Source organism: Thunnus thynnus, chromosome 1, assembly GCF_963924715.1.
Source record: "Thunnus thynnus chromosome 1, fThuThy2.1, whole genome shotgun sequence".
Classification (NCBI taxonomy): domain Eukaryota; kingdom Metazoa; phylum Chordata; class Actinopteri; order Scombriformes; family Scombridae; genus Thunnus; species Thunnus thynnus.
Genome location: NC_089517.1, coordinates 32,588,391 through 32,609,516, shown reverse-complemented (window position 1 = coordinate 32,609,516; position 21,126 = coordinate 32,588,391). Strand labels below are relative to the sequence as shown.

General features: G+C 39.7%; 1 protein-coding gene across 1 annotated transcript in view; it reads right to left on the bottom strand.

The window, feature by feature from the left end:
* The window catches only part of LOC137187030 (solute carrier organic anion transporter family member 3A1-like), a 30,519-nt gene extending 9,571 nt beyond the window's left edge, over nt 1–20,948 (bottom strand). Inside the window, exons 1-5 of the mRNA XM_067595944.1 lie at nt 20,148–20,948; nt 16,586–17,045; nt 1,999–2,097; nt 1,442–1,711; nt 1,118–1,282 (exon numbers count right to left, since the gene is read on the bottom strand). Of these exons, the coding sequence (XP_067452045.1) occupies nt 1,118–1,282; nt 1,442–1,711; nt 1,999–2,097; nt 16,586–17,045; nt 20,148–20,306 (1,153 nt within the window). The 5' untranslated portion in view covers nt 20,307–20,948. The remainder of the gene's footprint in view (nt 1–1,117; nt 1,283–1,441; nt 1,712–1,998; nt 2,098–16,585; nt 17,046–20,147) is intronic.
* Between the last annotated feature and the right edge of the window lie 178 nt (nt 20,949–21,126).

Below are 21,126 nucleotides of genomic sequence, written 5' to 3'. Positions count from 1 at the left end.
AGGGTTGATTGTTGGGGCACGAATGGCAGGAGCTTCAGTGACAAAGACTGCTCAACTGGTTCGTGTTTAATAGGAACAGTGACTAAAGTGACATCTGCATTTAGATCTATGAGAAAGACATCAGTAAACAGGCTCGGAAACTGTGGTTGACAGCGCACATTTGATGACCGTGATGCTTGTTCATTAGTGCGATATGTAAGGAAAAATAGAAAAGCAACACTTCCTCAGGTGAATAAGAATGTCAATGCAGGACGTGATCAGACTGTGTCAGCAAAGACAAATATATATACATATATATATATATATATATATATATATATATATATATATATATAGCAAGGTGGCAGTGCATAAACCCCTCATTACAAAGATGAATGCACATTTGAGAGTCCAGTGGTAAAAAAAAACACAGGCACTGGTTTACAGAGATGTGGAAAAAAGTGATATGGTCAGATGAGTCATCTTTCACCATATTCATGACAAGTGTGTGAGTGTGTGTGTGGCACTAAGAAAACGGTACAGGCCTGAATGCTGGACCCCTACAGTGATGGGATCCGTTGGCTCTGTTATGCTGTGGGGGGCATTTTGCTGGCATGGTTTGGGTCCACTTGTCCCCTTAGAGGGAAGGGTCACTGCAAATCAGTATAAAGTTGTTCTGAGTCATCACCTTTAACCTATGATGAAATATTTCTATCCTGATGAGAGTGGTCTCTTCCAGGATGACAATGACCCAATTCACTGGGCACAAGGGGTCACTGAATGGTTTGATGAGTATGAAAATGATGTGATGTGCTATGACCTTCACAGTCACCAGATCTCAACCCAACTGAGCACTTATGGGAGATTTTGGACCAACGTGTTAGACAGCGCTCTCCACCACCATCATCAAAACACCAAATGAGGGAATATCTTTTGGAAGAATGGTGTTCATCCCTCCAGAAGAGTTTCAGAGACTTGTAGAGTCAATGCCAAAGTGCATTGAAGCTGTTCAGGCGGCACATGATGGCCCAACACCTCATTAAGACACTTACTGTTGGTTTCACTTTTTATTTGTCACTCGTCTGTATGTAAAACAAAAACCTGATTCTCCACCTGGACAAGTTAATGACCTGCCTACCTAGCAGCTGATTGGCTGAGGAAGTGGTAAGGTTGAACTGCTGCTCCAAGTATTTGCCCAGGAAGGCGGCAAAGCCAGCAACCACAGCAATCTCCATACAGGCTGCCAGCGTGATGCAGCTGAACACCGGATTAGAGAGTAGGTGCCTGGTTACCCGGGGGATTACTGCATCAATGGAGAAAATATGGAGATAAATAGAGGTGTAGAAAATAAGGATACGTGGTAGGAAGGAAGAGAGGACAGCAAAAGTGATAATTTGTAAAATTTTTAGATATTTCATTAACCAAATCTTATTTATTCATCACTCAGTCGCTCATCACTTACCTCTCAGATGTTCACACACTGAGAGTCCACTGTTCATATCAAAGCCATGAATGGCCCCGTTGGGTTTGGAGCCCTGGTACTCCAAGGTCAGGGAAGAAGGCAGCATGGCCTGCTCACTCTCCCCTCCACCGTCCATATCCTGCTCGTCCAGCGCCTGGGGGAAGCCGAACATGAAGAGGGCCGACAGGAAGAGTAAGGCACCGCAGAGAAGGAAGCCGCCCCACCAGGCCCCGATCCAGCGAGGGTCATCTGGGGTGATGTCCAGCTTACCTGGAAAGGAGGTGGGGAAAATTTCACAGTTGTTAATGGAGATGAAGACTATCATAATTTTAAAATAAAAACATACGCAGCATCACAAGCTGTCATGTGCACACGGACAATAAAGGCAACATTTAATATATTTCTGGATGTTATCTCTTTTTTATAGTTTTTATTGTGGTATAATATTGTATCATTCTTATTTATCCCAATAGGGTCAATACACATATAACTATTGAAATAACAATATTCAAACATGGCTTTCAAGAAATACAAAGAAAAAGCAAATTCATACTCACTGGTGTCGATGAAGACAGCATCAACATAAACTTTGGTACAGACAGAACCTAAGATGAAGCCACAGGCTGGCCCGAACACTAATGTTGAAAATAAAATACCTGCAAGACAGAGAGACAAAAGAACAAAAATTCAACAATCAAACAAAAAGTTATGTTACATAAAGTTATGTATTTATTTACTTTATTTTATTTTCATTTTATTTTGAACAAAAAAAGAAGCAACAAAATAAAAATATATAAGCAAGAAAACAAAACAAACAAAATCATAAGTAAACATATATATCAAAATCCCAGTAAACAATTTAAATGAGGTGCTCCATGCATGAAAACTCAACTATCCACCATCAATGTCCACGATACTCATCTCTATCAAATCAAACAAAAACTAAACATTCAAACAACAAAAGAACAAATCAATCAGGTTTGAAACAAACAAAACGTCATAAATCCATCTCATATCTGTTCAATATATTATTATTATTATAGTCATATTATAGTCTGTAATTTAATTAGTGTTCCACATGTTTTCATTTCTTCACTGCAGTTGTTCGACACATTAACTCCTTTGATTGTGACACAAGTTCCTCTCAGGTCATGTTTACTTTCTCTCATTTGAAACAGCCCTTGGATACTGTTTGGTAATTGTTGATTTTTTACTCTGTACATGATTTTGGGCAGTTTTGAAGTAAACCAGATCTTTAAATTTTAGTGCTTTTAATTAAATAAAAGTGGGTTTGTTTGTTCTCTGTAAGTAGTTTTGTTTACGATTCTGGCTCTTTTTTGAAGGATGAAGATTGGATTAGTGTTTGTTTTATATGTATTTCCCCACACTTCAACACAGTAAGTTATATATGGGAGTATAAAGGAACAGTGTAAGGTGTATAGAGAAGCATGATTTAGATGATCTTTGGCTTTATATAGCATTGCAATTGACTGTGATATTTTAACTTTAATATAATTTATATGTGGCTTCCAACATATTTTATTATCTATTATCACTCCAAGAAATCTAATTTCAGTCACTCTTTCGATTTCTGCAGTTTCCTGAGTTTCTTATTTGAGTTATTTGAACGATTACCAAAGATGATAAATTTCGTGAGAAAAAAAACTGGAAACCTAGAAATTAGCAAACGAAGTGCATTTCACCTCAACTCTCAGCAGAGGGCAGCATTGTATCAACAATGTAAAGAGTTTATTCTCAGGTCCTTTTATCAAATATGTGGTAAGATGGAGCTTCTCACCAAAGAGTGCACTTCTCTGTTGTTAAATCCACTGTATGATTGGGGACCAAATGTATTCTATTCAAGGAAAGATTAAGTATTCAACCCATGCCAAGGGACTTTAAATCTCATCAGATGTCTCCCACTGACAGATTTATTCACTGTCACTGTAATATGCAGCTCATAGGTTGCACAGCATAATTGATCTAAGACTAGATTATCCAGCAGGATCATAAATAATCAAGCAGGAAATGGGCTCTTAGTGTAAGAGCAGTGGGGAACCACTGATACAGCGGCTCTGGTTGACTTTCTCTTGTATGGAAAGCTGCTGTGCTTTGGCCCAGAGGCTGAGAGGTTTCCAATAAGCAGCAGTAGACTGTACAGGACTGTGTGTGTGTGTGTGTGTGTGTGTGTGTGTGGATGTGAAACTCAGTTATCCATGCTGGTGGTAGGTGGAACAATAGGAGCAAGCTCCAGTGGCCTCACTGTTAATAACAGAGCCCAGAGCAGAGAGGGCTGCTCCCTCCTCACTCTCTGAGAGATGCAGTGATCGGTGCTGTGATGATCACCAGAGTTACATTCAACAGCAGAGTGGAGATATCATGTTTCACAGTGCTATCGATGCATTTCTATTGTTAAAGACTCCATAATACATTCATAAGTCAGAGAGAAACACTGTTTCAGTTCAGTCACCATTGGAAAACCAGTTCTGTTTCAGATTTTTTTTTTATATCAAACATATTTTTTGACACATTTTGGATCTGACAGGAGTATCGGCCTTTTGTCCAATCACCTAAACAAGTATAATTAATAACTCTAATCACTCAGAAGCTCTAACCCAACTAAATCACATTTTATTTTCTTGTTCTTGTGAAAAGGTATACACTTATCATCAGCAGTTAATGTAAGTCTGGGCTGTCCACATGCTTTTGTAGAACCTCAACAGAAAAACACCAAGTTTGGTTTCATTTGCATAACAGTAGACTATACTGCTGTTAAAATCATCAAGATCATAATATCATCGATACAGAAAGTAATTATTGCTAGTGTAAATCCAGATACAACTTGCTGTGAATGCAAAAATACAGATTTTATAATTTTCACTTTTTTACACTAAATTTTGAGTTTCCTTGAAAACAAACAAAAGTTCTGTTTACATTCTGTTTTAATCACCTAAATGCATTGTGTGTCTCCTTGAGGTCTAACAAACATGTGGAATGCATTTCCTTCTCATAAAACATTTGCAAAGCTGATTTATCAAACATTTTAAATCATGCATTGTATATTCATGATTTCTAACTTGCTGTTTCTTTCTTCACTGCCATTGTTGGCACACTACTACGTGTCTTTGCACATTTTTCAGGAATGTGTATTGCATCACACTCATGCATGCGCATAACGAAAAAAAAACGGTAAAAACTAGATACTAGAGGTCAACAACTCCACAGGGTACCTTTAACGTTTGTGTCCTTACATTAGAGTAGCCCAGTATGATTTGCTAAATCAGGATCCATATATAACGTGTGTGTGTGTGTGTGTGTGTGTGTGTGTGTGTGTGTGTGTGTGTGTGTGTGTGTGTGTGTGTGTATAAATATATCTGAATCCTTGGGAAGTGGAAGGTCGACAAATACAGTCAGACAATGTCAATGAGCAGACAATATAAAAAAAAAACTAAAGACATACTGTAGCACAGACAGACAGAGTAGGACAATAGTCCTCTAACAGTAGTACAGTACATACTCACACACATTATTCTTGCACTTAGACACATTAGACTGTGACAGCTCAGTCAGACTCATGTGCTCTCTGACCAATAGTCAACCTCGCTCTCTCTGACTTTATCTGTCAGTTAGATGCATTATGTTCATTTCAGCAGAGTCACTGATGCCGGCGGGGCTGAAGTCAGGTGACAGAGGAAGTCTGAGGTTACAGCCGGGACAACTCAAATGCCGGGACAACTCAAACACCAACCAATCTGAAACCTCCTACGTCCAACTCTGCCTTCTGCTGGGGTCAAATCACAGACAAACGTGGGACAACACAACTAATCCATAATGTATGTGATGCAGAGAGGCTGGCACACACACAAACACACACACACACACACACACAAAACATGGCTGTGAACCAGCAGAAAATGTTGGGTCCAAGCCAATCTAATCTACACTATACACCAAAACTCGATACTCTCTAAACTTGACTGTGTCCCCCCACATGGGACGACAGTGAGAGCCTGGAGTGGCTTTCAAAGTGAAACAGCTGATGACAATAGCAGCAGTACGCATGATGATGGAGAGTTAGCAGTGAGATTTGTGGTGCCGTGAGAAAAGACAGAAAGCTCATAATCCTATAGCAACAGCTGCTAGACACCCATCAGGAGAAGCATTCAGGACTGATGCCAGTCTGTTGTTTGGACTCAACAGTTGGTACATTTTGAAGCCATTTCCTTGGAGACACGACTGCATAAGACTGCAGGTTCTTGGCAGTGCTGGATGAATGCATGCAGTGAGGTAACCATATAGTAAAACTAGTTTATAGGTAAAATGATGTACACTGTTTGATTATTGTGTTTTCTTCACTCTTGTATTTGAAAGTAAATGTGCATAGTGTATTTCTGCTGAATAATGTTTCTAAATATTATTGCGTAATTATAATAATAACAGTTTTAAAGAGTTATTTGGCAGATGACTTGGAGTTGAAATTTTAGTGAGAGTGAGTGTGATTAAATTTATGGATTGTGCTCTCTACAAGATTTTTGCTTTCAAATTTACTAATTATATTAGATTAAATATAGTGGGCAGTTTATGTGTTAGGGGTGCTAAAACACAGTTAAATTGCTTAAAATTGTCTAAACAGGAATTCATTTTCTATAGTGATAAAAAAATTGTACTGTCATTTAAAAAAACATATTTTAAAACAGCTCATGTGATTTGTATAATTCCTCTTCAGAAACCTTATGTAATATATTTTGTGCAAATATAAAAGCTGTAATATTCATTTAACTAAGCTTGACTTGGCTGCTGTGGAGTTTTAAAATTACCATAGAAAAGTTTTGAGTCATCGTAATCCGACAAATCCATCCTGAGAAATGTCATGCGATTTTAATTTTAGTAAAAATGAAAAAAAACAAACATGAGGACACAAAAATTGCTGTTTCATAATTTGACAACTTTAGCTGACAACAGTGACATCATTTTTTATTGTTTCATTAGAATCCTGATGTGCATTTGATGTATGTTTTGAAGCACATGAATTACAGAAAGATTGTTTTAATTGATTTGTTCAGCACTGGACTTTTTATTACTCATTAGAGGCAGAATATAAATCTCTGCGGACCTATTGACTTTGCAATGATTGCAGTTCTGCCTCAGTGTGGATGAAAGCTATGGATGTTTTCAGTGTCTTCAGCTGAGCACAACACTCCTGCAAGCACACTTGATTAGCAAGGCAGGGAAATAATGTCTGAATATTTGAAGACATCCCTTTTTAAAACAATATAACTTACAGTATATGCAAAAATAAAACAACAATATTACATAAAATTCATCATTAAATAACAGCAGTCTATACAAAATAGACTTTCCTATATATCAAATTATCTTTTACATCTATTTGTTAAATATTGTGCTGTCAGTCATTTTTAAAAAGTTTATTTTGAAAACAAATTCTTAATTTGTGATTGCTGACAGGATGAACTGAATGTCACAGATGTTTGTGCTGCTGTACTCAGAGAAACGATCAGCAAGTACAAATTAAAGTTTCTTTTTTTAGGTTAAAAACATAAAATCCAGTGTAACACTAGAAGAAGAACCTCACCAGAAAAATGCAAAAGGCTTAAAAAGGCAGAGAAACTTTCAGCGGAATGCAATCTGACATCCAAGATAAAGATCTCAATCCCACAATATTTTAGAAATACATGTTGAAGTACAGTACATGCTGTGCACTATAAAATGTTTCCAAAATATTTCCAAAGAACCTTCCAAGAAACAGGCTTTTGTTGTTCTCTTTTGACGGTATTTAATCTCCGAGTGTCGGGCTGTGTCTAAGTGCTGGCAATGAACTTAGACATAAGACCAGCATGAGATAAAGCTCAAGGTTATACAGTCCCGCTGGACAACAAACTAATGGAAGATCCATTTATTTCTTCCAGTGCTCTTATTCCATTAATTAATTAATCCATTAATCTGACACAAGGCTGTCTGTGCCAAAGTGACTTTGTGTGACATGAAGCTGGGTGACTGAAACTAATTATAAGAGAAATGTATAATTCACAGGATCATCTTCAAAGTACAAAAGCTCTGGGAAGACTTAAGAGCTTGAGAGATAACTTAGATATCCATGTAAAACTCTGGCAGCTCGGTCTTTGTCTGTCTGACCCAGCCATTTGGAAATGGCAGGTAGAGACACTCCACTTAAGCCGAGAGCTAGGAGAGGATTTGACAGCTCCTCCTTAAAGTACTGTCAGACTGTAGACAGAGGTAGCTTTAATGCTGTATATACACAGGTCTGCAACTTGGCTGGATCCCAACAGTGTCTGAGGGTTTTGACATAATGAGACCCAATTCAGGACAATTTCTGAGTCTACACTGAGGACGGGTTTGTTCCTAAATTAAAAGCATTTGTATTAAAGATTACTACAAATGTTTGTCATATTGCAGAAATTCTGCTCTTTGGAGATTTGGCTGTTGTGAGTTGTATTGTCCCACTGTGACAGATCACATGACACTATAGACAAAATTATATAATATAAATATATTGTGTGTTCCACCTCATGTACAAAACAAACAAAAAAAAAGATAAAAATCTTAGAGTATACTGCACTCATATACAACACTACCACAAACTACAGCCTCAGATATATCATGGTTAAATAACACATCTTGGACACACTGCCAACAAAAATCTCAAGTTTCACAAATGTACTATTTATTGCAGGACAGTTGTATTGTTTTGCAGTACAATCAAGGCTTTAGCTGGGATATTTTCCCCCAATGCACACCCCTCATCGAGAAGATGGTCTCCACATTTTTTTTCATATTTTAGTTGATATTTATTTAATTTAGTCAACTGATCCATTATATTTCCTGTAAATTTTATTTCCCAGCGTGAAGGTCTAAATGCTGTAATGCTGTTTCAAAGCCTTCTTCTCACCGGCTGAAATATATTCTAGTCAATTCTTTATTTATGTATCTATCTATGATCCATCTATCTATTTCATTTCCCATCTTATCTTACCTAATTCATTTATTGGCCTTAAAGTAGTTCCATTAAAATATACTAGTCTACTAGTCAAGTCTAAAAATGCTGTAATCAGCCTATAAATGACCAACCATGTGTATGTTTTTAACTGAAGAATGAACTGTAATGTACTAATGTAAACTCATGACCTCAATGGTTGCTACAGACCTGATCACAATGCACAGGGAGTTCTATTTTTATGATTACTTAGTGTATATTTAAAACCAGGAATGTAGTGGAGGGTAGCCTAAACCCCCAAATAACAACATAAATCAATATAAAATGTAGTCAGTGTTTATGATAGTCATCATTTTTATGTTTAATACTGTTATATTTTGTCTAATGAAAAACCAAAATAAATGATTACATACTGAGAGGTGATGCTGGCCTAACATGATGCTAATACTGTCTGTTCTGTATCCAGCAGGAATGAATGCAGCAGAGACAAGGTCACACTGTATGAGACAGGCCTCTCCTACCTGCTCACACAGACAGCGCCTGAATAATTTCTCAGTCAGACTCACATTATGGCACAGTTCGATCACTGGCACTTTGTTTCCTGACAAAGGTGCTCATAAAAGGTGCACATATAAAACAACCTGGGCCGGTCTGAACGGACAGTGTGTGCTGAGTCAGCGTCCATTCCTTCCTCTGCTGTCCTACGGAGGAAGAGTAATAACTCCACTGGAGTAAAAACATTTTGCTGCAGTGGACTCAACTTTCAGCCTCACAGCGCTTCATTACACGCATTACAGCGATGAATAGAGGCTAAGATATGAGGAAAGAAGAGAGATGCTGACCCAACGGCTGCAGAGCTGGTCTCCTCAGGGTCCTTGGACTGCTCTTTTCCTTTACTCTCCTTTACTGCAGGTTACTGTGCTGTTATTTCTGCTGTATTGTTGATGTCATTTAGCACGGTGCTGCAGGTCTTAAACATTCCTATTGTTGTCCAGCTCTGTTTGAGGTACTTTAAATCTAATGTAAACCTTCACACTAACAACAAGACTAACAGCCTACAGCCATGTTAGCCACTCTGTGAGGCTGTATAGGCATAGCAGTGCTGTTGAGCTAAATGAGCATTTAACATACAACTAACACGCTCACGACAACATACTGATGTTTAGCAGGTATATGGCTGGAACATGATTAGTTTTGTAGGTATTTGGTCATAAAACAAAGTATTGGACAAATGAGGGGATCATCAGTTCATTATATTCATCATAATTCTTTGTGACATGAATGTCTGTATCAAATTTCATGGCAATTCATTCAAAAGTTGTTGACGCATTTCACTAAAAACCCCAAATTTCAAACTCACAGTGGCACTAGAAACCAAACTTAACCAAAGTCATTAGGAAACATTGTTTAGGATCCATGGACCAGTCTGTACCACATGTTGTGCCAGTCCATTGTAGATGTTGAGATATTGCACTGGATATGTGAAAACTTTGAATTGCTGGTGGCGCTAGAAGAAAAGTCAAGAGATCACCAAAGACTTAAGGCGTCATCCTCCAGGGACCTGGGAAATCTGCCTTTGTAATGTAGTAAACAAATGTGAATGTATGGAAGCTGAGTAAAGCTGGAGGTGTTTCCTGAGTCAATACACTGTAGTGTTGCTGTGGTGCTTACAAAGGACCAGCCTGTAGACTGTGTAGCAAAACAAGATTTACTTCTTCCATTAGCAAGATACAAACATTTACACAGCACCACATACTGAACCCCATTAAGGGGCAAAGAAGAAACTATTTGGGGCAACATTACTGTAAAAAAAAGACACAGTACATGAATGCTCTAACTGAAAAGCTGCTTTACTGTTATAGGCTCTGTGAGCAATACAATAGAAGGTTAGTTGCCTTCGCCTGGAGTATCAATCAAGCAGTAGACAGCAATCAATAATCCAATTACAATCCGGCTCAGACATTATAGTCAACAGGGCTCAAGAGCAGGTTTGTCTTTTTGTATGATGCAATTTTTCCCTTCAGTCAGGAAAGTATTACAGTATATAAAATAATCTAAGCCATGGGTCAAGACTTTCAATATCAAATAGACAGTGACACATTTTGTGATGGATACAGTATGCACACATACACACACACACACACACACACACACACACACACACACACACTGTACATGTACTGGTGCTGCAGTTTTTAGCACCATGGCTCTATGGATGTAAATGTGGGTCGGTCAGCCAGTCAGTCAACCACTGCTGGATGGATTCACATGAAATATTGTACACACATTAATGGTCAAGTCTACAGATGTTGGTGATCCCCTGACTATTTTGTCTGGCACTTAACATAATGTTGACATTTTTGATTTTTGGTGAGATATCTTAACAAGTAGGATGAATAAATTGCCATTAAATTTGATACAGACTTTCATATTCCCGAAGGAATTAATTTGACTTTTCCCCTGACTTTTCATCAAGTCAAAAAAACCCTGCAAAACTAATGACATTCCCATCAGCCTCAGCTGTGCATTGTATTTAGTGCTAATTAAAAAATGTATAAGATCGTGGACCAGGTAAACAGTATACCTGCTTAACATCAGCATGCTAGCATTGTCACTGTAAATATATGAGCATGCTGACATTAGCATTTAGCCCAAAGCACTGCTGGCTGTACACTCTCAGTCTCAAGACTCTCAGTCTTGTTTCAAAGACTATTTCCCAGTTTGTCAGTCTCAAGCTCTTGACTCTTATTGCTTGACTCATTATTGCTTGTGCTGCAGTGTATCACTGCTGCATTACTACAAATTTTAAATCTATTTTTGTTTTCCTCTCAGCTGCCAGAAGGCACAAGCACAAATGATCTGATGGCCAGCTGACTGGAAGAAAAAAGTCTCTGTTTCTTTTTACCAGCTTGCTGCCTGCTCTGCTGCAAACATTGATTAGGACACACACACACACACACACACACACACACACACACACACACACACACACTAAGTGAAAGCCTGCACAACATTTGAGAACAGGTTGCAGTACTGAAGCAAAACAGATACATGACAGATGCATGCTGGGGGAACTCTGCCATGACAACTGTTAAGTGTTTCCTGGTTCGCTCTTGAGTATTCCCAGTGTCCTCAATCTCTCATTCAGGCAGTATTGATCTGTTCGGGGTGAAGATGTGGCCACAACAGAGCAGCCTCTCCGTCTGTCATCTGGTTTGTTAGCGAGCCCGTAGAGAGCTGCTTCTTTAATATTTAATAATTTTGGTTAGATGTTTGCTAAACAACTCCTAACTGCTTCTCTGTCACGTTGCATAATTCAGGGGGTTTTTCTTACAATGCAACTGTCTTCACACGCCAAGCTCGTCAAACAACGCCACCGCCTAGAGACTGTGAGAAGGAAGCAGCAGAAACACTAAGAAGCACTACAAACACATAACACATACAGTACGCACGATACATACTGTATAAAGAGCAGGCTCCATGCAATTACCAAGCCACAACAGACGGCCCAGCAATTACATTGTAGGAGGTAACCATGACAATCAACAAGCCTGGAATTGTCAAAAAAACAGAGAACAGAGAGGGGGTGGTGGAGCGAAGAATAATAGACTATCTGTAAGTGTCAAAGGAAGAAGCTTAGGGGATGTTATGAAAGAAACAGCTCCTTATGGACTGGCAAAGGCTGTGCTGCACAGGACACACAACAATGGCCATGATACCAACTCACACAGGAGGTATCTGTCCAAAATGCTATGTATGCAAATTTCCAAACTAAATAGCCCTCAAGATTGAGAAAAATGGAACAAATTGTGCTACTTTTTAAAGGACTATAGTTAGAAAATGTCCTTGGTTGACTGTCAGATCCAGTCCATTACAGCGCTAACAGGGACAGACAAACACAATCACATTTATACGTAGAGGCGATTTTGGTTCCTAAAGTAATGTTTTGACTTTCTGGATCATGCATCTTAACGCTGTGAATACCTTTGGATTATTCTACAATAGATACAACATCAGACATCCAGTACAAGTTGGTTTCTAGCCAAGCAGAGGGTAAGGTGGGTTGTTGGGTGTTGTGCTAGCCTCATTTGCCCTCCTTCCTCTCCTCCATCCCTTCCTCCCTCCCTCCTTTCCTCTCATCCACACTGAGTGCTGCTGGCAGAGACTGTACAGATCCAAACATGTACAGAACAGCCACAGGCCTTCTCACACTGCAAGAGGTCTGCACTGAGACACTAACAGGGACAATGCAACTCGCCAAGGACTAAGAGAGAAGCCTGTGAGGGGGTACAACTGGCCACATGGTAGCCAGCAACTAGCACAGTATTATAATTTGTAAGTGTCTTTTTTCTTTCCATAGAGGCAAATCAATGACTCCACCAGCAGAAGAGATAGAACAACAGAATAATATTTGATAAAGACTGACAAAAACTGAAGTTGTGCTTTAAATTACTGATGTATCAGCACATGTACATGTACGTTATTATACAATAAGTACTTGTCATATCCAGTTGGAAAATTTGCAGCTGAGTGTGAACAACAATAAACAGAGATGCACCAATATAACATAACAACAACCAATAATTACTGATAACATTACAATAGCATTAGTCTTGTATTTGCAAAAATGTGAGGAGGACAGTAAAGGCTAACCCTTTAGACTGAACATTTATTTTTCCACTGTCAGCTGAAATCATCAAATTTTATCTTTTTAACAGGCTGCAATGCATTTACATTAATCCCAGAGGACACCGTGAGGCTGGAGAGTTCCAGATTAAACGTAGAATATACAGTATCCAGCATGTATTGCAATCTTGCGTACATACTTGTTGTCTCCATTTACAGTCACAGAAGAACCGCAGTCATTGTGGGAAAAGGCTCCACATTATTGGATCTAATTATCAGAACAACAATAACTAAAATTTCTCATTAGTCAGAGAATAATATATTGCCACCAATATATTCTGCACCTTTAAAAATAGGAAGGTTAATCAATTACTGTTTATAGATGAAAATATGAATTAGTATGAAAAAGTGAGATTTTCTGTGCTTCACACTAACATCATGAGCACAAAAGACTATACTTTCTTTCTTTAGTAATAACGAGTGTCTCTCTCTCTCTCTGCCTCTCCATCTCCCCAGATGGAGCTCTGCTGCTCGCAGGTTGCTGAGCGGTGAGAGGAACAGGAATGGCACACAGCCTCAGTGTCGGTCTCTGCACTGTTGCCTTGGCAACTTTGGCAGACGGGATGTAATGTGTGTTGTGTTGACCTCTTGGTTTCTGTTGTGAGCATAACCACACACTTCTGCTGCTGGTCACTGAGCATTTGGGAATAAGTTGGGAATAAAATGCTTTGCTCAAGGGCACCTAGCGCAACCAAAGCTTTTGAATCAACCAGGGAAATACTGAATCATGAATATGATTTGGAGACACAAGACTGCTTCTATATCCTCACTTCCTTATTTTGTCATAGCACCCAATATCTTTAAACTCAGCACTGAGCCGAGAGGAAATTTGCGGAAATGGGGCTACAACCAAATTTGGGTCAATCTATCTATATCCATATGGCATGGATTAGTCACTGAAATACTTAGAAACAGAGTAGTGCATGACACTATTCAGCAAAGAAGAACAAACAATAGCCCAAGTATTGAAGGATTCATGCCTTCCCGCTCACACACAACGTTTATTAAACATGTTAGTTGTGTATTTGCATCCACAAGCTAAATATCTGGGCAGGACAAAACCAAATTTAATACAGAGCTGTTACTAATGATGAAAAAAATCAAGACATAAAATTTGGTGTGCTTGTAGTCGGACAGTTGAATGTATTTGTAATACAAAAATTAAAACAGCAAAAGTGTTACTGCATCATTTGTAATGTGAGGTGTTCATAAGCACCACAATGACACCAAGATCTGGACAGAAAACAAAGAAAACCAGATATAGTATGAACAGACATAATGTATACACACCAAAACACCGTCAGTAGATTCCAGTATAGTAATACTAACTCTATTGACCAAAATGGTCGCTGCAGTTCACAGAAGCTTCCACTTGTTCTGACACTAGTATCTGGTTTCTCTCTTTGAGACACCAGTAGTAGTGTTTTACATCTCTGGTTTGTTTGAAATAAAAAGAATAGCTAGTTAGGTAGTTGGTGGGTGAGCAGCAGGACACAACGTGATTGAAAATGTTAAAGAAAATAGTGCCATCAACAGAAACTCTTGCTCCATTAACCTGTTAAGTGACATTGTCCCACCTCTTTAGCCTTGGTGGCATTAGTTTCAGCATCACTTAACTCATTCTGACTTTTTGGTTGTAAAATTTAAAGATTACCCTTTTAAATGAGACCAGGGTTATGACTGTAATCAAAGGGGTTGAAGAACAGTAACCTTCTTATTGTTCTTGTGCACAAAAATTGGCTGCCTGGTAAGAGGTTAACTGAAAACCCATGGACAAAGACATCATATTACTGGAGACACTGACTGACAATTGATCTCTGGGACATTCAATGTATTACCACCACAAAACATCAGCACTTAGCTTAGAGAATATAGATATATTAATTATGGACTAACAGATTACTGTAACATCAATGAGCTTTAGTTTAATATAAGTTTGTGATCTTATAATTCTAAAATGAGCCTCTGTGATCATTAAGGGGAGTTGATCATTTAGTGCACATGTGAATGATTAACATCACAATCATTCAATTATGGCAACATAATCATCCCATTTATTTTGATTGATACTGTGTGGAGATGTGATACTTATTCCATTAGATTTAGTATTACTTCCTGCTAACTGGAACCTTAAATGCAGAGCCTGAAGAAATCAAACAGTGCTGTTGTTGTTTAGTTCAGGGAGCAAACAGGGATCAGGGATCTTCTTTAGTGTTTGCTGTTTTGTCTCTGGGACTAGTTCTAAATCACACTCTTCCTCGAATATTAGCTGTAAATTTCAGTTTAACCAGAGCCAGTGTTTTTTTTGGGATGTTGTAGTCAATATTATCTACTGCATAAATTCTTTCACCCCCACCCGTACACTCCATCTGCTGGTGTGGAACGACGGACATCTGGTGTCATTGAGTCTGTTGGCTTTGCACCCAGCACCATATTCAACAGCCTTTCAGAAGATGCAAAATTTGATTTAAATGACAGTATATTAGAGGGCTAAAGAGATCATTCCTGACAAGATATGTACATCGGCAGTCATGTGTCCTGTCAAAGACCCCAAAAAGACCACAATATGATAGACCAACATAGAGGAAACCACTACCACTGTCGAGGTTAGCGGTCTCGTCACTTTAACTGTTACTACTGATACTACTTAACAATAATAGAGGCGGAAATTACAAATCCCTTCACTGATCAGAATAATTTAATTCCGTTCAAATCAAAGATTTATAGTCACTGATGCAGTTCATTTTTAAGATAAGCATTTGCATCACTGTTCAACACACATGAAGAAAGAAATAGTTTGACATTTCAGGAAATATGCTTTTTCACATTCTTGGTGATAGTTAGATGAGAAGATAGATACCACTCTCATGTCTGTACGCCAGATATGAAGTTAGAACTGACAGGCAATTAGCTTAGCTTAGCACAAAGACTGGAAGCAGTGGGTAATAGCTAGCTAATTGCTAATTTCCTGCTGGATCTGGCTTCATATTTAATTTACAGACATGAGAGTGGTATTGATCTTCTCATCTAACTGTCAGCAAGAAAGCAAATAGGAGTTTTTCTTATAATGTTAAACTATTAAACTATGTGCTTAACCATTAAGCACATCAGTAAGCGATTGTGCCACTCTTTATGATGTTGTAAGGTGCTGTTTCTGATGTTCAGTCTCTGTTTCCAAATAAGTTTAGTGTGTTGCTTGCTCAAAAATTTCCTTCAGCTAAGTATAAAACTAGATCTATATATTGCTGAAAAGGTGAATAACTCAGCAACCACCCATCTACAACACATGTATTGCCATACTGTAGACTATATCACGACTGAGCTGACATCAGCAGTGATGGGAGCTAAAATGCAAAAAGCTGTTGATTAAATCAGTTATGGTGGTGTTTCAGCTTAAGGATTCAGTGTTAAAATTTAGTTTCCTGTCAAACATACAGACAATCTGCTTTGCTGTATCAGCTGTGCAGTAGCTCAGTGCTACTCACCTATATACAGTGAGGAGTCCTTCCTATGGACATGGTCGTCAATGTAGGACACTCCCAGAGGCTGGACAGGTGTGGCTCCGATGCCCAGCAGAACCTGGGCTCCGATCAGCAGAAGGTACATCATGTTGGTGTTGGCTCGGTTGCCACATTTAAACCCAGAGTCTCGGTTTTCTGACCTGGTGATGTTGGAGCAGACATCCCTGCCATCCTCAGCATGCCACGAGTCCCCGGCCTCATACTCGTACTGATGAGTCAGGAACTCAGGCAGGGCTGACAGCAAAGCCCCCAACGCCATGACGATCCCACCGCAGCCAATCAGGCGGGGCCGGTGGGCCTTGGCGCCAAAGTAGCTGACGAACAGGATGAGGGCCAGGTTGCCGATTTCAAAGCTGCTGGCAATGACGCCCACATCGGCACTTTGGAGGTTGAAGCGTCTCTCCAGAGTGGTCAGAACACTTACCTGGTGGAGAGAGAGAGAGAGAGAGAGAAAGAGAGCAAGTGTTATAAAGTGCTTTTACAACTAGCAGCCATTTACAACTGCCAGTGACAGCATGCCAACCTACTAACCTTTTAAAACAGGTTTACACACTTGATTCTATGTAGCTTCAATACTATTAATTGCTGTAATTATTCTCACCTGTTTCAACCTGACAGAAATATACATTTTATTATTTTCCATTTCATTTAAATGTATAAAATAATAAGGTCAGGCATTGGGCTTCAGTTGTTATCCAGTAATGAAACACCGTGAACTGCCACTACCTCAGAGCTCAAACCAGCAACAACAACCTGTTGGTGACACACAGTAGCTGAGCTGATCTGCAGGGTGGGCTGCTTCCAACATCTTCATCCCCAAACTCCTCCTCCTCTCAAAACATCCCTGAGGCTAGCCTGATGCCAACCTGAGAGACTGAGATATGTGCACGTGTGTAGCTTGAGGCAAGAAACCTCATGCAGCTGTTCTAATTACGCAGTGGACACAAACACATCGTACCAGCTGTGTTTTTCAGCTCTCTGTAAGTGATGAACGGGCTTCTTGTACCAAATGTGTGGTGGATCTTCTACATGACTGATTAAGTGTTGGTCAGGACTTATTTTTAAGTTTCATTAACCACTCACCCTAAGCAAATGGTACACAGTACTGCTCCTCCAAAAGGTGTTGTGGTAGAAGAGGACTGCTTCTGGATAAACCAGTACTGCAAGTTCCATGTTTATCAAAAAGACATGGATTATGTTTATCCTCAAGGAGACAGCTGTGAACATAGCTGGACTGAAATGATGGACTGTGGTCTAGTATAGTGTTCTCTGCCATATAGAGTATACACTGTGCAGTATGTGAAAAGTGTCAGAAAGATATGTATCAAGTATCATCAATGTATCATCATATTCACCATTGCTGCAGCCTAATCATGCTGTGCTCTGCCTGTCCTTGCTGAAACACCACCAGAGGTGTCTGGACAGCAGTCCCAACAGATAGACAACTGGCAGCCAAATACTTTCTATAAAAGGATCAACAATCTGTAATCCACTTCTAAAATTGGAAGATGGCTTTCACAGGTTTATTGTTTCAAGTGTGGAACACTAACCTAGATCTGTCACTACACACATGGTGGAACTGACTGATAATACAGCCTGACAATTTGTGACATTTAGTTTATATTTACTGAACATTAAATTATATATGGGTTGACACTGGGCGGTTATGAGGAACAGATGCTTTTCCTTTTATATATCAGATTTAGACATTTTGGTCCACTCCAATGTTTACAGACAACAGAAATGTCAGGTCCTGCTGTTCTTATAGTGATGACCTTCAGCTATTATAGCTTTGTCCTGTTCCAATTGTTTAGTTTATAGTTAAATTTAACTTGTGCCATTGAAAATAAATGCATACCATGTTGATGAGAAACAAAGAAAGAGAAAATCAGAGAAACCGAGAAAGCAGCTGACCTCGAAAGAGACAGAGAAAAAAAGGATGATGACAGAAAATATTCAACACAAGAGAGGGTAGACAGTGCTTCCACAATGCTTTTGTCTGTGGAGGGTTTTGCTAAAGGTGCACTTTTGGTTTTGGGTGCTGTTTTCAAGGAGGAAGTTCCACTGCAGTCTTAAAGCAAAATATTATGGCACTTCTGTGGTTCATGCAAAAAATTTAAACCGACTCTGTGGTGTTTCTGCCAAGCAGTGATCTTTATCAAACAATAGCACAGCAAACAAAATGGAAGAACATGTTCAGTTTTTGCATGACAAGTGTCTTTTTCCTAAACAAAGAGCTGTGATGGTGTACAGTATGACTGTATCCTGAAGATCAGCATAGTTGTATTTCTATACAATTCAGGCTTTTGGCTGTTGTTCTCATCCTAATGAACAAGCAACAGCTGAACCTATACAAGGCAGGGATCAAAAGAGAGTCAAGCCTCTGACCTTTGACCTTGCCTCTCACAACATGCCTTCCTTATCTGTGTTGTTCTGATTAAACTAGAAAGAAAACATTTCTAATTAGCTTCACTTTACAAATAGTAGTATATCCAGTGGTGTTCTGTCTTTCATCATTAATAACACACAGCCCCATCCTGCTATGAATCTACATTTATTTATAGTATCAAGACTGTGCTGACACCTATCAGGAGAATTGGCTTTGATGGGGCATTTAATACTCCTGATTACAACAGCATCCTTCATATTAATACAGACTTGGTTATGCTAACTCTGACTAATGTAGGTATCACCACAGAAATACATTAGCAGCTGCTGTGGTTGAGGCACTGGCCGCACCATAAACAGCAGTCATTACTCCCATTACTCTTCAGAGAGGTTTACTGTTAAAGAGAGATGCATCAATCTTGCCTCTGCATGCATGAAATGAAAGTTGAATTTTCCATACATAAAATCAGTTTCATCTTTTGATCAACAGGATAGAGCTCATTCTCTTTTAGGGTGAAATAAATCTGACACAAGATATAAACTGCACTGGCAATGCAGGCTGTATACAAGTCTGTATAGGGAAAAAGGCATAAAGGGATCTTTTGTGAAAATCCAATTTATTTCTGTTGTGCTGGAGATCGCGTCATCTTTCTATTTCATGTTGTAGGCCTATATCCTCCAGTGTCAGAGGCCTCCTTCATTATTGAGGCATATAGGTGCAGAATGTAGCGAAGCCGGCAGGTTATATCGACCTCCTGGCCAGTGTTTCGTAACCTGCTCCTGCTCTCCAACAGACCATCCATATACGCATATAACATTCTCCAAACAACGTGGAGCCTACGGCTGCTGTGACGCGTTTTGTGTCATGCAGATGGTGCATAGGCCTGATGGATAATACGCAGCTACTCATCAATCAGTGAAAGCACCGCGTCCCATGGTCACTGGAGGATGTGATCTTTCTAATGTGATCAGAATGATACGATTATTAACCGCATCAGCTGCAGCGGCGCATCGTTACTCACTGCCTGCCTGTGCCGGTGTTGGTGTTGGTTTGAAGGACGCTGCGTTAACCCCATGTTACCTGAGATACACTGAGATACGATCATTCAGAGCAACATTGTGTTTTGTTGAAACTCACCAGATAAGCGCCCACGGTGCCCTGTGCCAACATGAGCGCACATTCCGACACCAGAAAAATCTTGATGTTGGAAAAACACGAAGTCTTCTTCTGGTTGTCATCCTGCTCCGGGTCGTCGGTGCTGCTCCGCTCGGTGCAGATCTGGCTTTTAACCTGCATCCTTCGGCTCAGGCTCCGGTCGGGTTGGACGGCATGAAACTGAACGGGTCCGGTCCGGCGGAGAACATCTGGTTATGATGACGAGCTGCACTGCAGGAGAAGTGCCAATCTGTGTCGATAGCCCGTCTAGGCAGGAATATACAGCTAGAAATACTGCTGTCCACTCAGCATTACGCACAGTCCGTCAGCGACCTCTCTCCACCGCCTGTCCAGCCAGCGCGTATCCGCTACATCACATTTAAATACGTAGGCTACGCATGTATATGTATGACGGCTTCTGATACCCGACGTAGAACTACAAGACGCCGCTTCCCCACATCCGGGATGTTACATCTCCACCCTGGACCGGTACCGACTGGTTTACGTTTCTCAGCCCGGTTCCGAGCCGCAGCTCTGCGTCCTACAGGCGGTGTAATGTTATGATGCTCCTCCCATCAATAGACCGAAGCACGACGAGAGAGGTGATATCTCTCTGCGTCCCTCCCCCCCACAACATCACCATTAGTTTACCTTTAGAGACTTTCAGCTCAATCATTGCCACAAAAAATGCAACATTTCATCAGTGGAGTCACTGAAGGATCCCCATAACCATTCACTGACACATACAATGACAAAGCACATAATTCCTGGCCATTAACAATGTGGTGTTCTAATATTTACATGTGTGTATTTTTAATTAGGCTACACAGCAGATTTCACATTTATAATCCATCACACATGGACCAAAGCAAGGATCTTAATGAATTTAGATCTAGCTTTCATATTGAGATCCTTGTGTCTCAGGCCACTAAATTCATACTATTTTGTGTTATGACACTTC